Source organism: Poecile atricapillus, chromosome 1 (genome assembly GCF_030490865.1).
Source record: "Poecile atricapillus isolate bPoeAtr1 chromosome 1, bPoeAtr1.hap1, whole genome shotgun sequence".
Taxonomy (NCBI): domain Eukaryota; kingdom Metazoa; phylum Chordata; class Aves; order Passeriformes; family Paridae; genus Poecile; species Poecile atricapillus.
Genome location: NC_081249.1, coordinates 116,080,247 through 116,097,796, shown reverse-complemented (window position 1 = coordinate 116,097,796; position 17,550 = coordinate 116,080,247). Strand labels below are relative to the sequence as shown.

The following is a 17,550-nucleotide window of genomic DNA, read 5'->3' as shown; positions in this document are numbered from 1 at the left end:
CCAGTGGGCTGCAGGCTGGGATAAATGGAATTTGGTGAAGGATACACAGACTGTGGTAAAAGTAACTGGAGAGAGAAGGAATCTTCTCTTTGGCTCACAAGAAACAGGGACACAGAAATTCTCCCCCAAAACTCTCAGCTTTGCATTTTTCCTGCAGCCTTTGGATTACTTAGAAACCTCTCTTGGTTTTGTTTCACTTGTTGGACTGAGGATCAGTGGCAGCTTTGCCAGTGGAAGATCCCAAGGTTTGGCAGGAGCAGATGTACTTTGGGATGCAGGTTTGCTGCAGGCTTCATTTTAATTGAATAAATTAAATAAATAAATATCTAAGACCTAGGATGGGTTTTGCCAGATTGTTTACTGGACAAAGCCATCAGGAACTTGCAGATGACTGGGGCATTGGGATTGTTAGAAAAAGATTATTTCCTATATAGCCAAAGCAAGTACTCTTGCTTTGAATAAATCAACCCTTGAGTAAGGAGTTAAACTTGGGCCTGGGGTTGTCCAGCCAGAATTTTCCCCTCAGACTGTGGTAGGGCATCTGCAGAGGTGATGCTGCAATAGGTACAGTTGTTATTTTTCCCCTTTTGGCAAGGGTAAGGTTTGGACAACTTGAAGAAGCCCATTCCAACCTTTCTTTCCATGAGTTTATGCTTTGCAAGCAGTGTTGGGATGACCTGCAAAAGGCGGAGCTGGGCAACACAGACCTTGGAAAATCCCCCAAGGAGGGTCAATTGGGCATTAGGAAGAAGTTTTTTTACAATTTAGGCACTGGCACTGGGTGCCCAGAGCAGTTGTGGCTGCCCTTGGATCCCTGGAAGTGTCCAAGGCCAGGCTGGACAGGGCTTGGAGGAACCTGGGATAGTGGAAGGTCCCTGCCATGGCAGGGGGTGGGACCTGGATGGGCTTTAAGGTTGGTCCCTACCCAAATTATTCTGTGACTTTAGCACTGACATTTTTCCTCTTCTCCACTATTGCCTTTCCTTTTGGGAGCAGAAAGGCCTGGGAAAAGAGCTGTGTGGAGGTGCCTAGCAACAGCTATTCACTGGTTTGAACTGGCAATGAACACTCTTGGAAATCTAGACCTGGATCTTTAGGCAAGGTCCAAAACTTGAGTTAACGGCTTTTCACTTCCAAGAACCCTTGGCCCTAGTGCATTCTACCACCCGTCTCTGAGCCTGGCGCTCTGCTCACAGCCTGGAAGTGCCCTTTGTGTTGCCCAAACCTGCATCCCTTGGTTGTGTCATCCATCTGATGATGCTGCCCCCTCGGCACTGTGTCCATGTGGCATCCAACACGGCGGGAATGGGACTGGGTGTTTTCTCCAAGTTTTGCTGCCGGATGCTTGGCCAGTTGTGGCTGAGCTTTCCCAATGCGGCATGGCGGGGTGACCTCCTGCCATTTGCTGCTGTTTCCAGAAGGAAAATGTGTCTGTGTGTGTGTGCATGTGTCAGTTCTCTGGAGTCCACACGCTGTGTCCTGTGTCAGCCTCATCCTGCTCTTGTCTTGTTCTGTGTCCGTTTCCCTCAGCTACAAATAAAGCATTTGTGAAAAGCCTGGAGTAGGAATTCCTGCTTTCCCTTTAGCTGTGATACTTGGGCTTCTTGGAGCAGCCTGTGGAGGAAGGGGGTTGATCCAGCTGTTCCTGCACCAGACCCAACCCTTGGGTTCTTCTGGTGACTCATGGAAGCCTCTTGTCATCCAAAATGCTTCCCCATCCCTTCCCTGCACTCCAGTGTGGGAAGGTGCAGGGATTTAGCCACAGCTTTCACTTTTCCCCCTCCTTTCCGTGAATAATTACTCCCATGTGTACAGAAACATCTGAAAGTAATAAACTGGAGCACTGGGGCTAGTGAGTAACCTGTGCTCAGTTCAGCCTTCTCTGAGTCTTGTGGTGGTTGCTCCACAAAAGCAGGAATTGGGAGAAACTGGAAATCTTCCAGGCTGCTTTACATTTGGGCAGGTTTAACAGCCCCAGAGGGCTGCTGGAGCCTCGTCACAGTGCTCCAGCTCCTGCTGTCCTGCCCAAATGCTCCTTGCAGCTTTGCCCCTCTCCCTGTGTGCCTATGGAAGAGTTATTCCACGGCTGGATGAGCACAGCCAAGGAGTGATAAACGCACAGTTCTAAACCCAGAGCAAGCAGGAGAGCCTTGGGAGAGTTCTGCCTTCTGTTTCTATCCCACTTCCCTGATTTTTGTCCTTCCAGGGGGAAAGAGGCCAGCACATTGATCCGGTGGCCTCCCTGGGAAGTTTGGTTTCCATCCTGGAGGACTGGAATCTTGTCCAAGTATCACCTAGATGAGCGTCTCGCTTTAGAGACAAGTTTAGGAGAAAAATGCTCTGGAATGAGTGTTTCCTCTAAAGAAAGGGTTCCAACAATCCCTTTCTGCCAACAAGAGGTTAATAGTAGTGGATAAAAGTGAAAAAACTCTAATCGTTTATTGCCAGAGTGCACACATGGAAAAAGAAAATTAATAAATGCTAGATATTGGATTGCCCGACCTTCACACTGCTCCTCCTCCTTCTCCATGGATTAAAAAGAAAACAAACCAACACAAAAACCGCCAAAATACAAAACAAAATCCCAGGGAAAGGAGAAACAAAACCCAAGGCCGCAAGGTGGTGGGTAGGGGGAAAATGACAGCGGCCCCTGTCTCGGGGAAGGGGAAAAACAAAACAAAGGGTTCACACAGCAGCTCGGGCAAAACAGAACCTGGTGGATCTCTGGCATGAGTCCCCTCGGCACAGCAGATGAAGCCGGTGGATTTGGTGTCCTTTCTCTTGCTGGCTCGGCTGTCCCGAGGTGAGGGGCCAGGATGGCCCCGTCCCACCGGCTCCCAGCCGCTGGTCCTCCCGTGGGCTCTTGGACCAAACTGGGTCAGGGGAAAAAAAAAAAAAGGCAAAAAAGAAAAAAGAAAAAAGTAAAAGCTGAAGGATTGCCCCCACACTCTCCATAAAAAAGGGAAACAAAAAAACCCCAACCCTATCGCCTTAGCTAACAGAACCCAAGCAAGCTGAGAGCCCACACGGCAGCTCTGGCAGGGAGGCCTTGGAAAAGCTGCAGAGACCCCCAAGGTTCCCAACTCACCTTGGAGTTGTGGAGGCTCCGGAGCCAAAAGCTGTCATGGTGTCGAGAGAGGCCTCCAGGGTAAAAGGTTTTCCCCCATTTTGGAGTTAATATGAAGGGCTTTTCCCATAGTGCTTTGCATCTCCATTTTGTTGTATCCCAGTTCATGTACCCAGTTAGCCAGTTAGCTGTCCCTCCCCTTTTTATCTTGTATATCCCTTCCCTAGAAAGTTCTCCCTTCCCTGTTCCCCCGTTGGCCCCAGTTTGGTGCAGTCGTCTGCCCCTGTAATCCCACTGGATTTCTCTCTCCCTGACCCTGCCTCTGCACCATTTTCCCCAGTTCCCATTGGACCCTGACCCTCGGATCCTCCCCCTCAAGCCCTCATATATTCCTGGACCCTCCACTAGTTTCTGTCTCTGTTCCTGGACGCCTTTGATGTGCGGTTGGAATAAACCCCACTGAAACTCCATACAGAGACCCTTCCTGCCTTTCAGTCAGCAACTGCTATTCATGGGGTGTGTGTGTGTGTGTGTGTGTGTGTGTGTGTGTGTGTGTGTGATTGCAGCCTGCCCAGGTGCTGTGTCCCCTGGAGGCACTTTTGGGAAGGTAGCTTCACGTTACCATCTGTACATGACGCGACATTGGAGCTGCAGCGGCCACCACTGGGCACAGAGCAATGACCGGGGAACAGAAACCCCCCAGGACAATGAGGCTGGATGGAGCTGGGGAGCTGCTGTGCCACAGGTATCCTCCAGCCAGACCTTGACTCCGCTGGGGCTGTGCCCACAGCTCTGCCCCATCTCCCTGCCCGGATCCCGGCAGTGACAGCCGTGGTTGAGCAAGTGCCCCTCCCAATCATCCCCTGCTCCACTGCCATCCCCTTCCCTCCCTTCCTCCCTGCCTTGCTCCGCCCTTGAGGAGATGCTGTGCCAGGGCGGCTTTGCCACCTACAGATGTCACATCTGTGATCCCACGGTGGCTCAGTCCTGTGGGTCAGCACTGCACGGCCGCCGAAACTCCTGCCCGTGCTCATGGATCCACTTATTTGCCACTGGAACAGACAAGGACACGGACCCCTGTCTGTTCCCATCCCTCTGCACCCTTCTCTAATCCTGCGCTGCTATTGGGGAACTTTTTCCCTGTTATCCAGGATATTTGTGCATTCCCAGCCCCTCTTGTCTCCCTGCCAGTGGAGCTGTCCCTCCAACCAGCCCTGTGTCACCCCGGGGTGACAACTGGTAGCATATCTCACCCCACTTGTCCCCAGCTAGGACAGGGCAGCCAGCATGGAGGGTATCCCCGTCACCATTCCCATTCCTCCGCAGGTTCCACCAGAAAAGAGCTGCATTCTGCGGAGCAGAGACAGGTTTGGTACCCTAAACAGAGCTGGGATCCCCAAGACTGAATTTTGGCACCCCAAAACAGCTTAAGGTTTACAGATGATACAGAGGGATACAGAGAGCAGTGTCCTCTCTCCCCTGATCCCAGGGATTCCACGACCCTTCACCTTTACCACAGGCACGCTGAAGTTGGCGTAGATGAAAGCAGTGGAGCCTCCTGCCTCCACTGCACTCAGCTGGAAAAGGAGCACAAATAGGAGCCATGGCTTGCCCCTTCCCTGTGATGCTCCTTTGCACAAGGAAACTGAGGCACAAAACCTGCCTTGGGCCCCAGCTCTGTTCCCCTCACTTTGGCACAGAACAAGCTTCTGAATACTCCCCAGGATACTTCCCACCCACTGCAGTTTTAGGGCTGCCCTCCCCCATCCCATACCCTGAGGGCCACACCAGCGCCATCTCCCCAGAAATGAGGGAGAACTCACGTAGATCATGATTGTGGCGATCCTGTTGCCTGACTTCATTCTGTACAGGGGGCTCTTCGTGGACTGCTCCAAAAGGGCAGGTGGGAATGGTCAGTCCCATGGGGATGGTCAGTCCTGCACTGACACGGCTCAGCCCACAGGCACCTCATGTCCCAGCAGCTCTAAGCTGCCCCACACTATTCCATCCCCAAGAAAATCCCTCCATCTCCCTTCTTTTTTTTCCCTCATTCCCTCCCTTCCCAGGAATACCCCAGGCACCCACCCAGGGAACACCATCCTGGGACCATCCATCCTCCCCCTGCCAGGGGCCATCCCAGGGCGCATCACTTGGAACATCTCAGGGAATAACCTAGGGATCACCATGGGGACACACCCAGGGACCATTCTGGGTCTTCCCTTGGGCACCATCCCAGCAGCATCATGAGGAGCATCCCAGGGTCCATCCCCAGGAATATCTGAGGGATTACCCAAGAGCTCTCCTCCAGGAACATCTGAGGAATCACCCCAAAGGCCAACCCAGGGCCCATCCCCAGGAACATCCCTGGGGTGCATCCCAGAGTCCATCCCAGGATCACCACAAGAACCACCCTGGGCATCACCCCATGGTCCCCCCACGGCCAACCCTGGCAGCTCCCTGACCGTGGCGTGGTCGAAGTGTGGCTCATAGTGGCCTCCCAAGCCATAGTTGACCACCTGCAGATACTCTGCGTAGGGTGGCCGCAGGTCCAGGCCGGTGACAGCAGCGATGCGCCTGTCCAACGCCCGCACCACTGGGTCGGCCGTGTCCTTCAGCCAGGCGCTGTGGGACCAGCCCCCAGATTTGTCTGTGGCTGAGCTTTACCCTCAGGGTGCTGCTGGAGGAGCCAGGCCTCCCAGCATGGCTTCACCACCACCACCTCAGAGGTGGCCTTGGAGCCACAGTGGTCCTGCTGGCTGGAGGACAAGGGAGGAGAGGTGGCTACTACCTCTTGCTTATCCGGTACTCGGCCTTCTGCTGCTTCTCCCCAGAGGCAACCACGGATCTCTGCAGCTGAAGGACACATGGGGGGATGCATGTTTGTCGCACATGGGGGGACGCTCGCCCCAAGCAGGGGCTGTGGTCAGGGTCGAAGTTGGTGGGTTTGTACCAGCTGGTTGCCAAACACCCCACCCCAAGGTCTCTCACTGGGATGAGGGAAGCAATAACAGCAGGTGGAGCCAAGGCAGTAGGGTGGCACCAAGTCAAGCCTGGCTGGGAAGCAGTTTAGGTGCATCAGTGGACCTGGTTTCTTCCAAAAAATCTTTTGGGGGACTCAGATGGAACTGGGGTCATCATCCCCAGGGTCTCATTTAATCTTAGAGTGGTTTGGGCTGGAAGGGGCCTTCCAAGATCATCCTGTTACACACCCCGACACAGGTTCCACTAGACCAGGTTGCTCCAAGCCCTATCCCATCTGAACTCCCTGGAGGAGGCTCTGGCCTTCAAACCCCTCCTATCTCTGTATTCACCCTGGGTCTCCCGGGACACCCTGCCGCAGGGAAGGGACATCCCTGGAGACAAGAATGGCTCACCCAGGGTCCTGCCAACCCCTTGATAGTCTCAGCCTCAGCATCAGTGATGAAGTCATGGTACAGAGCCACATAGGGTTGGATCCGGACCATCTCCTTCTTGGCAGGCTGGAGGAGGAGGTGGGGGCTGCTGTTGGTCTCGTAGGAGCAGCTGAGGTACAGGAGCGGCTCTGGGGCTGGCTGGGGAAAAAAGGGACCAAGGAAAGCATGAGGGGGGGACAGCGGTGGGGGGGGACCATGGCACCCCCTGCCAGTCCCACCTGCCCTCTGGGGCGTTGGCACAGCTCCTCATAGGCATCACGGCTCTGCAGGCGGGTGCTGTTGGGGCGTTGCAGAGGGCTGGCACTTGCCCCAGTCCCCATCTCCAGCAGCTTCTTGTACTTGGCCACGTTCCTTGATACCCTTTGGTTACTGGGATCTGCTGGGGGGGTGGTGTCACCCAGAATGCTGCATCCCCATCAACCCCCTTCCCTGGCATTGGTCCCGGGAGAATTACCCCAGATGGGGGCAAGAAATGGGGTGAGGGAGGCTGTTGCCAAGCAGTGGTGATGGGGACATCCCAAAATCTTTTCCCTTTTCCCACATACCGTAGCGGAGAAACTCCCTGGAGAGGCTCAAGGCATGAGAGATGTTTCCAGCCTGGAAGAGGGAGTGGAGACCCCATGAGCATCCATCCTCCCACCCATGGTTTGGCTCTACTGGACACTGGGGTGGAGAGGGGACTCATGGCTGTACCATAAAGTAGGAGAAGGCCAGATGGTCCAGAGCATCCTCCAGACTGCTCCGGTCCTCCAGGTTCCAGCTGCCATAGGAGAGGCGGAAGAGGCTGACAGCCTCCTCCAGCCACGCAATGGAGTGGTAATAGTCACCTGCGTCATAGGCCACCTGCAAGGCAATGTATCACCAGCTGGGCCAGCCTGGCCTGCATCCCATCCCATCCCATCCCATCCCATCCCATCCCATCCCAGCCCACCCCATCCCACCCCATCCCACCCTACCCTGTCATACCATGTCATCCCATCCCATTGCAATTCCCACCCATCCTGTACCATTGTATCTGTCACTTTCCTATTCCATCTCCATCCCCATTCCCTCACATATCATCCTTATCCTGTCCCACCCTTCCTTTCCTGTTCCATCTCAGTCTCCATCCCCATTTGCACCTGCACTTCCATCTCATCCCATGTAAAGAAACCCCAATGTCTATCCCTATGGAAGCAACATCCCAGGCTGGAGAAGCTTTGCGGAGGCTTGTGGGGCTCTCCCTCACCTTTCCCACATGGAAGCAGTCGTCGGCAGAGAGGGAGACGTGCCGGCTGGGGCTGTAGAGGGGTGGGTGCCCGGCTCTCTGGAAGACGCCGTTGGCCAAGCCCTTGACGCTGAGTGCGTAGACGTCCTGCAGCCGCATCAGCGCCCTGGCTGCCCCGTCCAGGTCCTCAGTTCCAGGCAGCTCCTGCTCCACCTCCCTGAGGCCAACATGGAGCGCTGCAGGGTGGGAAAGAGGTGGGGGGCGGGGATAAACGGAATTAGGAGGTGCAATCACCCTCATCAGCTCTTTTCCCTGGGGGCGCCACATCCTGCTCCTCCATCCATTCTGCTCCTCAAGCAATTTTCTTGCTTCTCCACTCGTTCCCCAGCCCCTCCATTTATTTCCTGGCTCCCCCATCCATTCTCCTACTCCTCTACACACTGACCCTTCCCCTCCATCTGTTCTCTTGTTCTTCCGTATGTTTCGCTCTTCCATCTATTCTCCTGCTCCTCCATCCTCTCCCCACCATCTCCTGGCTCTGCCTAGGTGACAGAGGGGACACAAGGCCGAGCATCTTCCCCGTACCCCGGGTGTTCCTGGTGGCCTCGTCGCTGTAGATGACGTTGGGCCAGTCAGAGTGGAGGCGCTTGATGAGGCTGAAGGCCAACAAGGGGTTGTCCACCGAGGCCTCGGGGTCCTGGTGCAGTGCCTGGACTTTCTCATAGAACCTACAAGGCGCCCACTGGAGGACACTGCAATGCTCCTCAGTGTTGGCACCACCCGGGTGAGGGCTCAATCCCCCCCATTGCTGGGCAGCTTTGCCTCAGCGTCCACTCTTTGGCCTTGGGGGTGCCGCAGCCCAGATCCCCGTGGATGGGGGCACCACGTCCCCCTCCTGGGGCACGGCCGGGGGAAGGAGGGGCGTGAGCCACATCCGGGCTCGGCTTCCCATCCTCCCACCACCTTCTTATTTAGGGCCACCCCCAACAATTGGGCGCTGCGGGGAAGGTGGGAATGGGTTAACCCCTGCCGGTAGCCAGGGAATCACCCACGCCTGGGGCTGGCCGGAGGGGAGCGGATGCTGCGGGTGTCCCACCCTTGGCCGGGGCGCGGTTTGGGGTTGCCGGTACCTGCGGAGGCGGCGCAGGCGGGAGCTCTCGTCCCGCAGGTAGGAGCGGAGCCGGCGGAGCAGGCGGCGCTCGGCGCCCAGCGCTCCCCGCACGCTCAGCATAGCAGAGAACGTCTCGGCCGGGGAGGGGGGCGGCAGCAGCAGCAGCGCCAGCAGCGCCCCCAGCACCCCCAGCGCCCCCAGTGCTGCCAGCGCCCCCAGTGCTCCGAGAACCCCCAGTACCTCCAGCGCCCAGAGCCCCCGCACGGCGAGAGCTCGCAATGCTCAAAGTTCCCACTGTGTCTCCAGTCCCAGCACCGCCAGTGCTCCCGGTATCCCCGGTACCTCCAGCGCCCCCACCCTCAGCAGCGACCCCAGTACTCACAGTATCCCGGTGCCCCAAGTACCCCCAATACCGCCGGTCCCCCCTGTACCTCCAGTCCCAGCAGCACCCCCCGAGCCCCCAGTAGCCCAAACACCACCAGTGCCCCCAGAGCTCCCAGTGTCAGCCGTGCCCCAGCGGCAGCGCTCGCATCCGGCGGAGAAGCCGGGGGAAAAAGGGGAGGAGACGCCCCGCCTTTGGGGGAAAAAGGGGTGGGGGGTGCCTCGGATCCGCCACGCTGGCTGGGGAGGGCGGTGTGGTGCTGGTCCCCATCCTGCTTGTCCCTGTCCCCATTCCAATCTGCCCCTCTGTCCCCATCCTGCTTGTCCCCCTCTTTGTCCCTCCCCGTCCTGCCCCAGCCTCATCCTGTCTGTCCCTGCCCCTTTGCCTGTTCTGTCCTGGCCTCATCCTGCTCTGTCCTCAGCTTCATCCTGCCTGCCCGCTCCGTCCTCTTGTCTGGCCCCATCCTGCCCGTCCCTGTCCACATTATGCCTGTGCCTGTCTCGATCTGATTTTCTGCCCATCCTGCCTGTTCCTACCCCGCCTTGCTCTAGTCTCGCCTGCCCCTATCCCCCCCTCTCCATACTCAAAACACAGCGCCAGGATCGAGTGGGAGGTGCTTGGGGCTGTCCTGCATCTTTCTGGGGCAGGGTCAACTCCGTTGGGATTTTCCCTGTATTAACTGGATTTCACATGTTTTGGGAGAATTTTATTTGACAGCAGCACGGGGATGTGAGGTCATTGTCACTGTCAGGATGCTACAACCTGTTCCCTACGGAGCAGAATGAAACACTCCCCAACACTTCCCCTGCCCCCAACCCCCCAAGATTCTTGTGCATTTTCCCAGGAGGAAGGGAGAAACTCAGTCTAAAGCAGGAAAGCGAAGAAAACAGGATAAAAAATGGTAAAAACTGGGAATTTTCTGCCACCTGCAGGAATGCAGGAACTGGAATATTTTTAACTAAACTGATATTTTGGGGTACTTTTTCCTCAGGGAATCAGCTGCTCTTGCCGGCACTTTCTGCTATTCAGCTGCTACCAGGTGGAAAATACTGATTTTTGGAGAAGCAGTGGCATTTTGTATGCTGTGCTGGCATCCCCCTTGGCCAAGCCAGAGCAGGCCACTGCCACCATCCACCATCCTCCACTGCCTCAGGTCACCAACAACATCTGACGGATGATTAAAATGACATAATTAAATAAAAGCTACATGATGCTGAGCCTCTGGTGCGCTTGAAATACCCTGGTGCGGTCTCGGTGCTGCCGTGCTCATGGGATCCGGCCGCCGACGCTCGGGAGCTACCGCACCGCCTAAAATGGGTTTGTTTTAGGAAGCCTTGAGGTCCTGATCGCCAGAGGGGTTCAGGGTGAAGAGGCAGAATGCGATTTCCTCACAGGCGCTGCTGGCGCCGCACTCGAACAAGCACCCAAAAACGCCGTCGGGGCAGACGGCCAGGTCGGAGTAGCCGGCGGGCCCGGAGTGCAGCACCCAGGGGCGCCGCCAGCCCTCCCCGTCCAGCGGTGAGGGGTTCACATAGAGACCCAAATCTCGGCGGCAGCGCCGGTCGGTGGGGTGTGAGTACAGCAAGCAGCTGGGAGCCTGCGAGGGGAAGCTGACCACGCTGCCCTGGCAGCCCCGCGGCGGCTCCCGCAGCGCCTGGCACAGCTTCGGCCGCTGGAAGCGCTGCCCGCAGTCGGAGCTGAGCGCCACGGCCCGGCAGCCCCGTGGGGCCCGGGAGCTGCAGTAGAGCAGTGGGCGCTGAGCATCGCGGATTTCGGCTACCTGGCACTCGCCCGTCCGCTCCCCGCCCAGCAGGGCACCCTTGTGCCAGCGGCGCCCGCCGTCGTCGCTGTAGAAGACGAGGGAATGCTGGCGGGTGAAGCACGGCAGCCGCAGGGCTCCGCACAGACACCCGTGCACGTAGTAGGTGTAGGCCGGCACCACCAGCCGCCCCGAGCCCAGCTGCACGCCGTGGCCCGGCCCCACAGCGAAGGTGGCCCACCGGGCCAGGTCGGAGCCGATGGCTTCGTCCGTCACATCCCGCAGCGCGGCCCAGCCGTGGCCGCCGTCGGTGCTGGTGGTGAAGCAGAGACGAGCGGCGCTGCACCCGCTCCAGATCTGGCGTCGCTCCGTCTTTCCCTGCTCCACGCAGATGCAGAAGAGGAAGACGGTGCCGCTCCTGGCGTCGTAGAGAGGACACGGGTTCATGGTGCGGTGGCCGGGCAGCGCCAACGCTGACAGCTCCTCCGTGGGACCCCACTGCCGGCAAGGAGGAAAATGGGGCTCGGCCGCGGGGTCGCCACCCAGCATTGCGCCCATCTCTTGCTCCTACAGCCCGGGGGGATTTTACCTTCACCGAGGAGCCGTGCCGGCGGCCCCGCCGCAGCACCAGGTACTTGGCATCCTCGTCCCGGGCCGAAGAGCGTTTCTCGGCGAAAGCCAGGAAGGAATCATCCGGGGGGACGTAGAGCAGAGCCGGGATGCGGTAGGTGACCCCACATGCCTGTCGGAACAGCGTCTCCGGAGGGAAAAGGTGCGGGGATCCTGGTGGTGGTGGGGGACTCTCCCCGCCATCCCCCTGCTGCAGGAAGGGTGAGGAAGTCAGACGTAAAGGGTTAAATCCCGGCAAAAGGAGGGGGTGGCCTATACGGGGGGGATAGGGATGAAGGCTCACCTTGAGGCAGGTGGTGGCCTGGGACATGGTGGCTGCCCTGAGGCTCGCCCTGGGACCTGAGCAGGGATGGAGAATGGGGTGAGAGCCGAGCCCCTCGGCGGGGTCACACCCGCCCTCTTGCCTGTCTGTGCTGCCCCCCTGGACTGCAGAGAGTCCCCTGCTTCACCCACGGTGCCACGTCCAGGCTGTTCCCAAGGGCTGTGCACTTCTCCTGCACCGCACCGGGACCCCCAAGCTCCCACTGCCCGGGCACCTCGTCATTCTCCGTGCCCCCCCAGTCCCCCACGCACCCCTTCCACCTGGATCCCAGCCTGCACCCGCCACGTCCCTGCGCTCGCTCACAGCACCCCCGCAAGCAGTGACCCCCCATAGTGACAGACACCCCCTCCGTGCATCCCCCTTCACGTATCCTGACCCCCGTTCGCCTCCCATCCCCCTGCAGCACCTGGGTTCTCCCCGCGTACCCCCCGACACCCCGCATGCACCAAGCCCCGGGTGATCCCCCTGCACCCCGCAGGTGAGCCCCCATCCCGCACTCCTCCATCCCCCGCACTCCTCCATCCCCGCATCCCCCCCATCCCCGCAGACCCCGCTCCTCCTCTCGCCGCCGCCGCGCCGGAGCCGCCCCACTCCGCCTCTTCCTGCAGCTCCCGGAGCCGGGGGGGCCGGATCAGGAGCTCGGGCCGAGGAAGCGGGCGGGGTTCCGGCTGTCGGGATAGCAGAGTCCGGCGCCGCTGCCGGAGGGCAGCAGGGACAATACCTTTGTGGGCAGGTGATGTGCTCCTCTTCCGGCGCTCCTACGGGGGGAGGTGGAATATCAAGAGGAGATTGACCGGTGGAACCGCTGCCGAGGGGTCCCGACCCTCTCCCCAACCGGCAGGAGGGGACCCAAGAGAGGGACGGAGGCAGGAGCCTGCTTAGGGTGCCAGGAGAATCCCCCCTGACTTCCCGTGCCTTCCCAGGTGCTCCTGTGGAACAGGTGTGGAGAAGGAAGGCTGGAAAATCGTGAAGGTGAACCCCCATCTTGGGGTTCCCTGAGGTGAGGCAGCAAAGCCCAAACAAGATAAAAAGAAGAGCCATCTTCATCCTGTGGCACCTGGGGATGAGGTTTCGGTGACAAGATTGTGGTACAGGAATGCCAGGACTCTTCCAGCCTTGAGGATTTTGTGAACTGGGATTCCCTCCCCAGGCGTGAAACAACCCAGAGATGCTCCAAGACACGTTTGATGTCTGTTCTTCCCTTTTATTGAAAAACAAACAAACAAACAAACAAACAAATTCTCTCTTTTAAAAAATGCCAGTTTATAGAAGGGATGCATGGAACAGGAAGTGCCACAAGGGAACTGCAGGACAGACAGAGAGACACAGCTTGGAAAATCTTTTACACTTTTGCAGAAGCTTTGTGGCTGAGCACACAGAAGTAGCGTATTTGGTTCTTCCCCCGCAACAAGTAAAAGATTTTTATATAAAACAACCCTCTACCCCCAATTAGATAAATACAAAAAGCAAACTTGTTTGCGAGGGGATGGTTTGCTTCACAGAAGGGTTTTGTCCTGAACTCCTAACAGAAAATGGAAAGGAGGGATTGGTAAAACCCCCTGGACACAGAGCCATGTGATAAAGCACTGCCAGGTAAAGCAGAGGACGCTGGGGCAGCATCGGTGATGCGTTTCTCCTCCTGAGGGTCCCCAAAATCCAACTCTGGGATCCATCTCAGAGCCTGGAAGGCAGGCACACAGACCAAGCTTAGCCATAAGCTTCAACAAAACTTGGGTCCAAGATTAAAATTCCTGCTTATCCAAAATGCAATAGGACTTCAGGACAAAAACAGAGGCCATGATTCACGTTCTTTGCCATTTGACTTTATTGGTGTTAATTTAGAGGGTTCCCAGGAGGCCGGTGGACTCCGAAATCATTTTGTTTTCCTCTCCAGGGCCAGACTGTCGTGCAGCTTGGACACCTCGGGCTCGTAGGCCTCCATGACTAACGTCCCATTGTTATCGAAGAACTTGGCGATGGATTTGGTGAACTCGGCTTCCCTCTGCTGTTTTGTTTTCCCGCTGATGAATGTCAGCTTCAGGGTGTACTTGTCATCGAACCTGTGGGAGGGCAGACAGACCTCAGAGCAGGATCCCACTCGGGACAGAAACCCCCCTCCTGGACTGGAGCTCCCCACTTGGGCACTCACAATTAACACCATCAGAGCCTTTTATACCCCACATTAGACAGAAGTGGAACATGAACATTGGTGGCAGAAAACCACTTGGAGCAGCTCCTGTTCCTAGACCAGGACATGGATTTTGATGGAGCTGAATAGATTTGGAGTGATCTCTGGTGAGGGAGGGATGGCAGTGGTGCCTGCTGGCTAAGCCCAGGCTGCCAGAGCAAATGGTACCGTTTGAGGCTGGAAGAGAGCTGCCAGACGTCGTCGGGATCCATCCCTGCCGGGTCCTTCCTGTGAGCCACCAGGAAAATACTCTTCTCTTTGTATGAGGTATAAATGGTCAGAATTCCCATCATCACAAAATATGTGCAGAGAAAGTTAAGGAAATTCAGAAGGTGCAAGGAGAAGCAGGGATTAGGCAGAGAAGCCGCTTGGATCCCCTCAGACACTGTTGTTTAACCACTGCTCATGACATTTTAATTCCAAACAGGATGTTTGGCTGATGCTTCATTAGCATGAGAAACTACGTAACAAATTTCAACTTAAATCATTTATTATTCACTCCCTGGGACTGTCCAAGGCCAGGCTGGATGGGGCTTGGAACAACCTGGTCTAGTGGAAGTGTCCCTGCCTGTGGCAGGGGGTGGGACTGGATGAGCTCTAAGGCCCCTTCCCACCCAAACCAGTCTGGGATTCCCTGACATTTGCTGGGAGATAGTGGGAAAACTTGAGGCTGAACAAGCCAAAGAAATAGTTTCTGGGCATTTCCCCTAAAGACAGACCAAGCAATTCCACTTCCCCACTTTTGGAATTAAGTAGCTTCAAGTGCTGCAAGACAAATCACTCATTTGTTCCAAAAGCCACCCAGAACAGCTGGGAACAACAAAATTCCTTAAGATCCCAGAATTGTTTCGGTTGGAAAACTTCTCTGAGACCATTAAGTCCAACCACTCCCCCAGGCCACCATTCCTCCAGCCAAAGCCACCACTAATCCTTTGCATTGCTGAACCTCACGGAGTGAGATCCCTTGCAGAGAGCTACTGGCAAGAATTTCCTCTTTCCCCTCTCAGTATCTGACCCGTGGTATTAGGGAAAAGCAAACACGTCTGTAACCAGACTGTGGATAAAATTAAAAAAAAGAAAATTATTTTTCTCCTATCAGATGAAAACTGTCTGACTGTCAGCTGATCTCCACATGACAGGAAGTATAATTCCCACAGGCCTGAAAATGGGAATATCCAAAAGGGTTTTGTTCATGTGAACCCTTTAGGTATAACCAAGACAAGATCTGTAAAGGATATGAGACAACACAAAAGGCAAGAACAGGTTTGGATTCAGGGAAAGGGTGCAGGTAATCCCAAATCAAAGCAACAATGGCAAAGAGACAAGAGATTGTGCAGATGATGAGGCGGCCGTCGATCAAACGGAAATTTTCCACATATTTGTACTTCTCCAGGAGCACCTGTGGGAGAAACAGGCAGAGTCTATCCGGAGCTCTTCAGGAATGTGACACACTGTTTCTGGGAAGGGTTTGAAGGGAACAATCCCAGTGGTACAGGTGAACTGAGCAGAAAGTTTATGGGGAATTCATGTTTGCATCAGGCATCCTGGTAATTGATCCCTATTGGGCACAAACACTTGGGAATCATGAGAGATGCCACAGACCTGGCATGGACACGGGCAGGAAAGAAAATCAGGGAGTTTCCCAAGAGGGACAACTCAGCAGAGAGAACCTACCTTTTTGGCAGAGTCATCCAAGGAATTTTTCACAGCTGAACCATCCCATTTGTCAATTTTTACTGGCTTGTCATCAATCTTCCACTGTAATGGAAACAATGTGGAGTGAGGGGAATTTCATCCCAAGGTGCTTGTTCCTGCCGTGAGCTCCAAGGCAGGAGGCAAACCAGAAAGCAGCTTGGGAAAACCTGACTGGACAGAGGGAATCTGCATCCAAAAGCTGCCTGAGCAGTGCCATGCCCTGGGCAGATTCCAGCTTAAACACCTTGTCACAGGTTTGAAGTGGCTCTGACAGCAGCTTCAGTTTTGCTTCTACACTTGCTGCTCCCACTGCCATCCCCAGGAAGTGGCATTTGGGCTGAATTCCTGCCCTTTGGATGTATTCCCGCTTTCCAGCCACACTGCTACACACAGACTCTTGGGGGATGGAGGAAAATTTCAAGAACCCCCAACTATCTTTGTACAAGGGGAGAATTAAAAGGCACAAACAAGAAATTTCAGTTAAAACCATTCTCTGGAGCAAAAGCAAAAGACTCTGTCACTCTTTCGTATCCAAATCTTCTGCAGGAATGGGTACCTCCCCAATAACAATTCCCATATACAACAGCTCAGCTTTTCCAAGGGGTCCGTGTTCCCCTGAATACATTATTTTTTGGTGACACACCAGTCTGAGCTCTGAGTATCCTAAGTAATCCTTTATTTCAAACAGTTGAGTGACTGGAGCTGGAATCTTAGCAGCCAGTAAAGCAATCCTCAGTTTCACTCGTGTTATTTTCCTGCTTCAGAAGCTCCCAAGCTGGATTAACTACCATTCCAAAGAGCTCCTTTCCCTCCTCTGGAAGGAACAAAACCACTTTAAAATATGATGTAAAACTCGATCTGCTTCCCCTGCAGCCACACAGGAAAAAGCCCAATTATCCCCCAGGCCCGGCACGTGGGAATTATGAGACACACAGGGAATGTCACTGCATGTCCATGAGGTTTATGAGGCACAAAAGCAACGGCCAGAAGGATCTAAAAATCATGGGGAACTGGGACAGAGCTCTCATAGCAGAGTATGGTACCAAATATTTCAGGTGGCTGCTTTTTGAAGCAGTTTCTTCCAGCGTTAATTAGCACACACGTTAATTGGAAGCCAAAGCTTTTGCCGTAAGAGAACTGGGTCGAATTCTTTCCACTATTTATTTTTCCTTATACAAGCACCTACAGCAGTTGGAGGGGGATGCCCAGGGCTGAAGGGGGATTCTCAGGGATGGGGATGCTGAGGAACGGGGATGTTCAGGGAAGGGATGCTGAGGAATGGGGATGCTGAGGAATGGGGATGTTCAGGGAAGGGATGCTGAGGAATGGGGATGCTGAGGAATGGGGATGTTCAGGGAAGGGATGCTGAGGAATGGGGATGCTGAGGAATGGGGATGTTCCGGGATGGGGATGCTCGGGGATGGGAATTCTCGGGGATGGGGATGCCCAGGGGTAAAGGATGAATGCCCAGGACAGAGGAAGGAATACCCAGGCGTGAAAGGCGGAAGCCCGGGGCCGGCGGGGCGCTGTCCGGGGGCCCGGCCGGGGCAGGGAACACTCCGGGCGGCTCAGGAGCCCCGCGCACCGTACCTTGTCCAGGAGCCCATTCCGGCCGCTTTTGGCCGCCATCTTCTCGCCGTCTCCGCCCCCGCCCCGCCCGCGCCACCTGGGCGCCTCTGATTGGTCATGCGGGAGGAAGTCCGGCCTCCCTTGGCGCCGCGCGGCACGCTGGGAAATGCAGTCCGTCCCACCCGCCACCCTTATGACGTGGAGGTG

At 55.9% G+C, this 17,550-nt stretch overlaps 3 protein-coding genes across 4 annotated transcripts; all 3 read right to left on the bottom strand.

Annotated features, from left to right (window-relative positions):
* Positions 1 to 3,980: 3,980 nt before the first annotated feature.
* P4HA3 (prolyl 4-hydroxylase subunit alpha 3) lies at positions 3,981 to 9,643 on the bottom strand. The gene is made up of 14 exons (XM_058843134.1): positions 9,613 to 9,643; positions 8,818 to 9,079; positions 8,273 to 8,415; positions 7,709 to 7,923; positions 7,174 to 7,323; positions 7,026 to 7,077; positions 6,699 to 6,856; positions 6,442 to 6,618; positions 5,856 to 5,920; positions 5,530 to 5,689; positions 4,891 to 4,953; positions 4,576 to 4,644; positions 4,321 to 4,417; positions 3,981 to 4,119 (listed from the first exon to the last, which is right to left on the bottom strand). Exons 1-14 carry the CDS (start codon positions 9,641 to 9,643, stop codon positions 4,049 to 4,051), a joined length of 1,713 nt encoding a protein of 570 aa, XP_058699117.1. The 3' UTR covers positions 3,981 to 4,048.
* A 240-nt stretch (positions 9,644 to 9,883) lies between these two features.
* On the bottom strand, positions 9,884 to 12,498 carry NEU3 (neuraminidase 3). 2 transcript variants are annotated; one of them, XM_058836014.1, is made up of 4 exons: positions 12,441 to 12,498; positions 11,853 to 11,908; positions 11,529 to 11,759; positions 9,884 to 11,437 (listed from the first exon to the last, which is right to left on the bottom strand). In XM_058836014.1, exons 2-4 carry the CDS (start codon positions 11,877 to 11,879, stop codon positions 10,505 to 10,507), a joined length of 1,191 nt encoding a protein of 396 aa, XP_058691997.1. In that variant the 5' UTR covers positions 11,880 to 11,908; positions 12,441 to 12,498; the 3' UTR covers positions 9,884 to 10,504. The 2 variants fall into 2 exon arrangements, with proteins under 2 accessions (XP_058691997.1, XP_058692000.1); XM_058836017.1 differs by lacking the exon at positions 12,441 to 12,498 and having other exon boundaries at positions 9,884 to 11,357; positions 11,853 to 12,234.
* Positions 12,499 to 13,692: 1,194 nt separating this feature from the next.
* Positions 13,693 to 17,451, bottom strand: SPCS2 (signal peptidase complex subunit 2). Its single transcript, XM_058836027.1, has 5 exons — positions 17,365 to 17,451; positions 15,754 to 15,837; positions 15,319 to 15,478; positions 14,248 to 14,383; positions 13,693 to 13,951 (listed from the first exon to the last, which is right to left on the bottom strand). Exons 1-5 carry the CDS (start codon positions 17,401 to 17,403, stop codon positions 13,765 to 13,767), a joined length of 606 nt encoding a protein of 201 aa, XP_058692010.1. The 5' UTR covers positions 17,404 to 17,451; the 3' UTR covers positions 13,693 to 13,764.
* Positions 17,452 to 17,550: the final 99 nt, after the last annotated feature.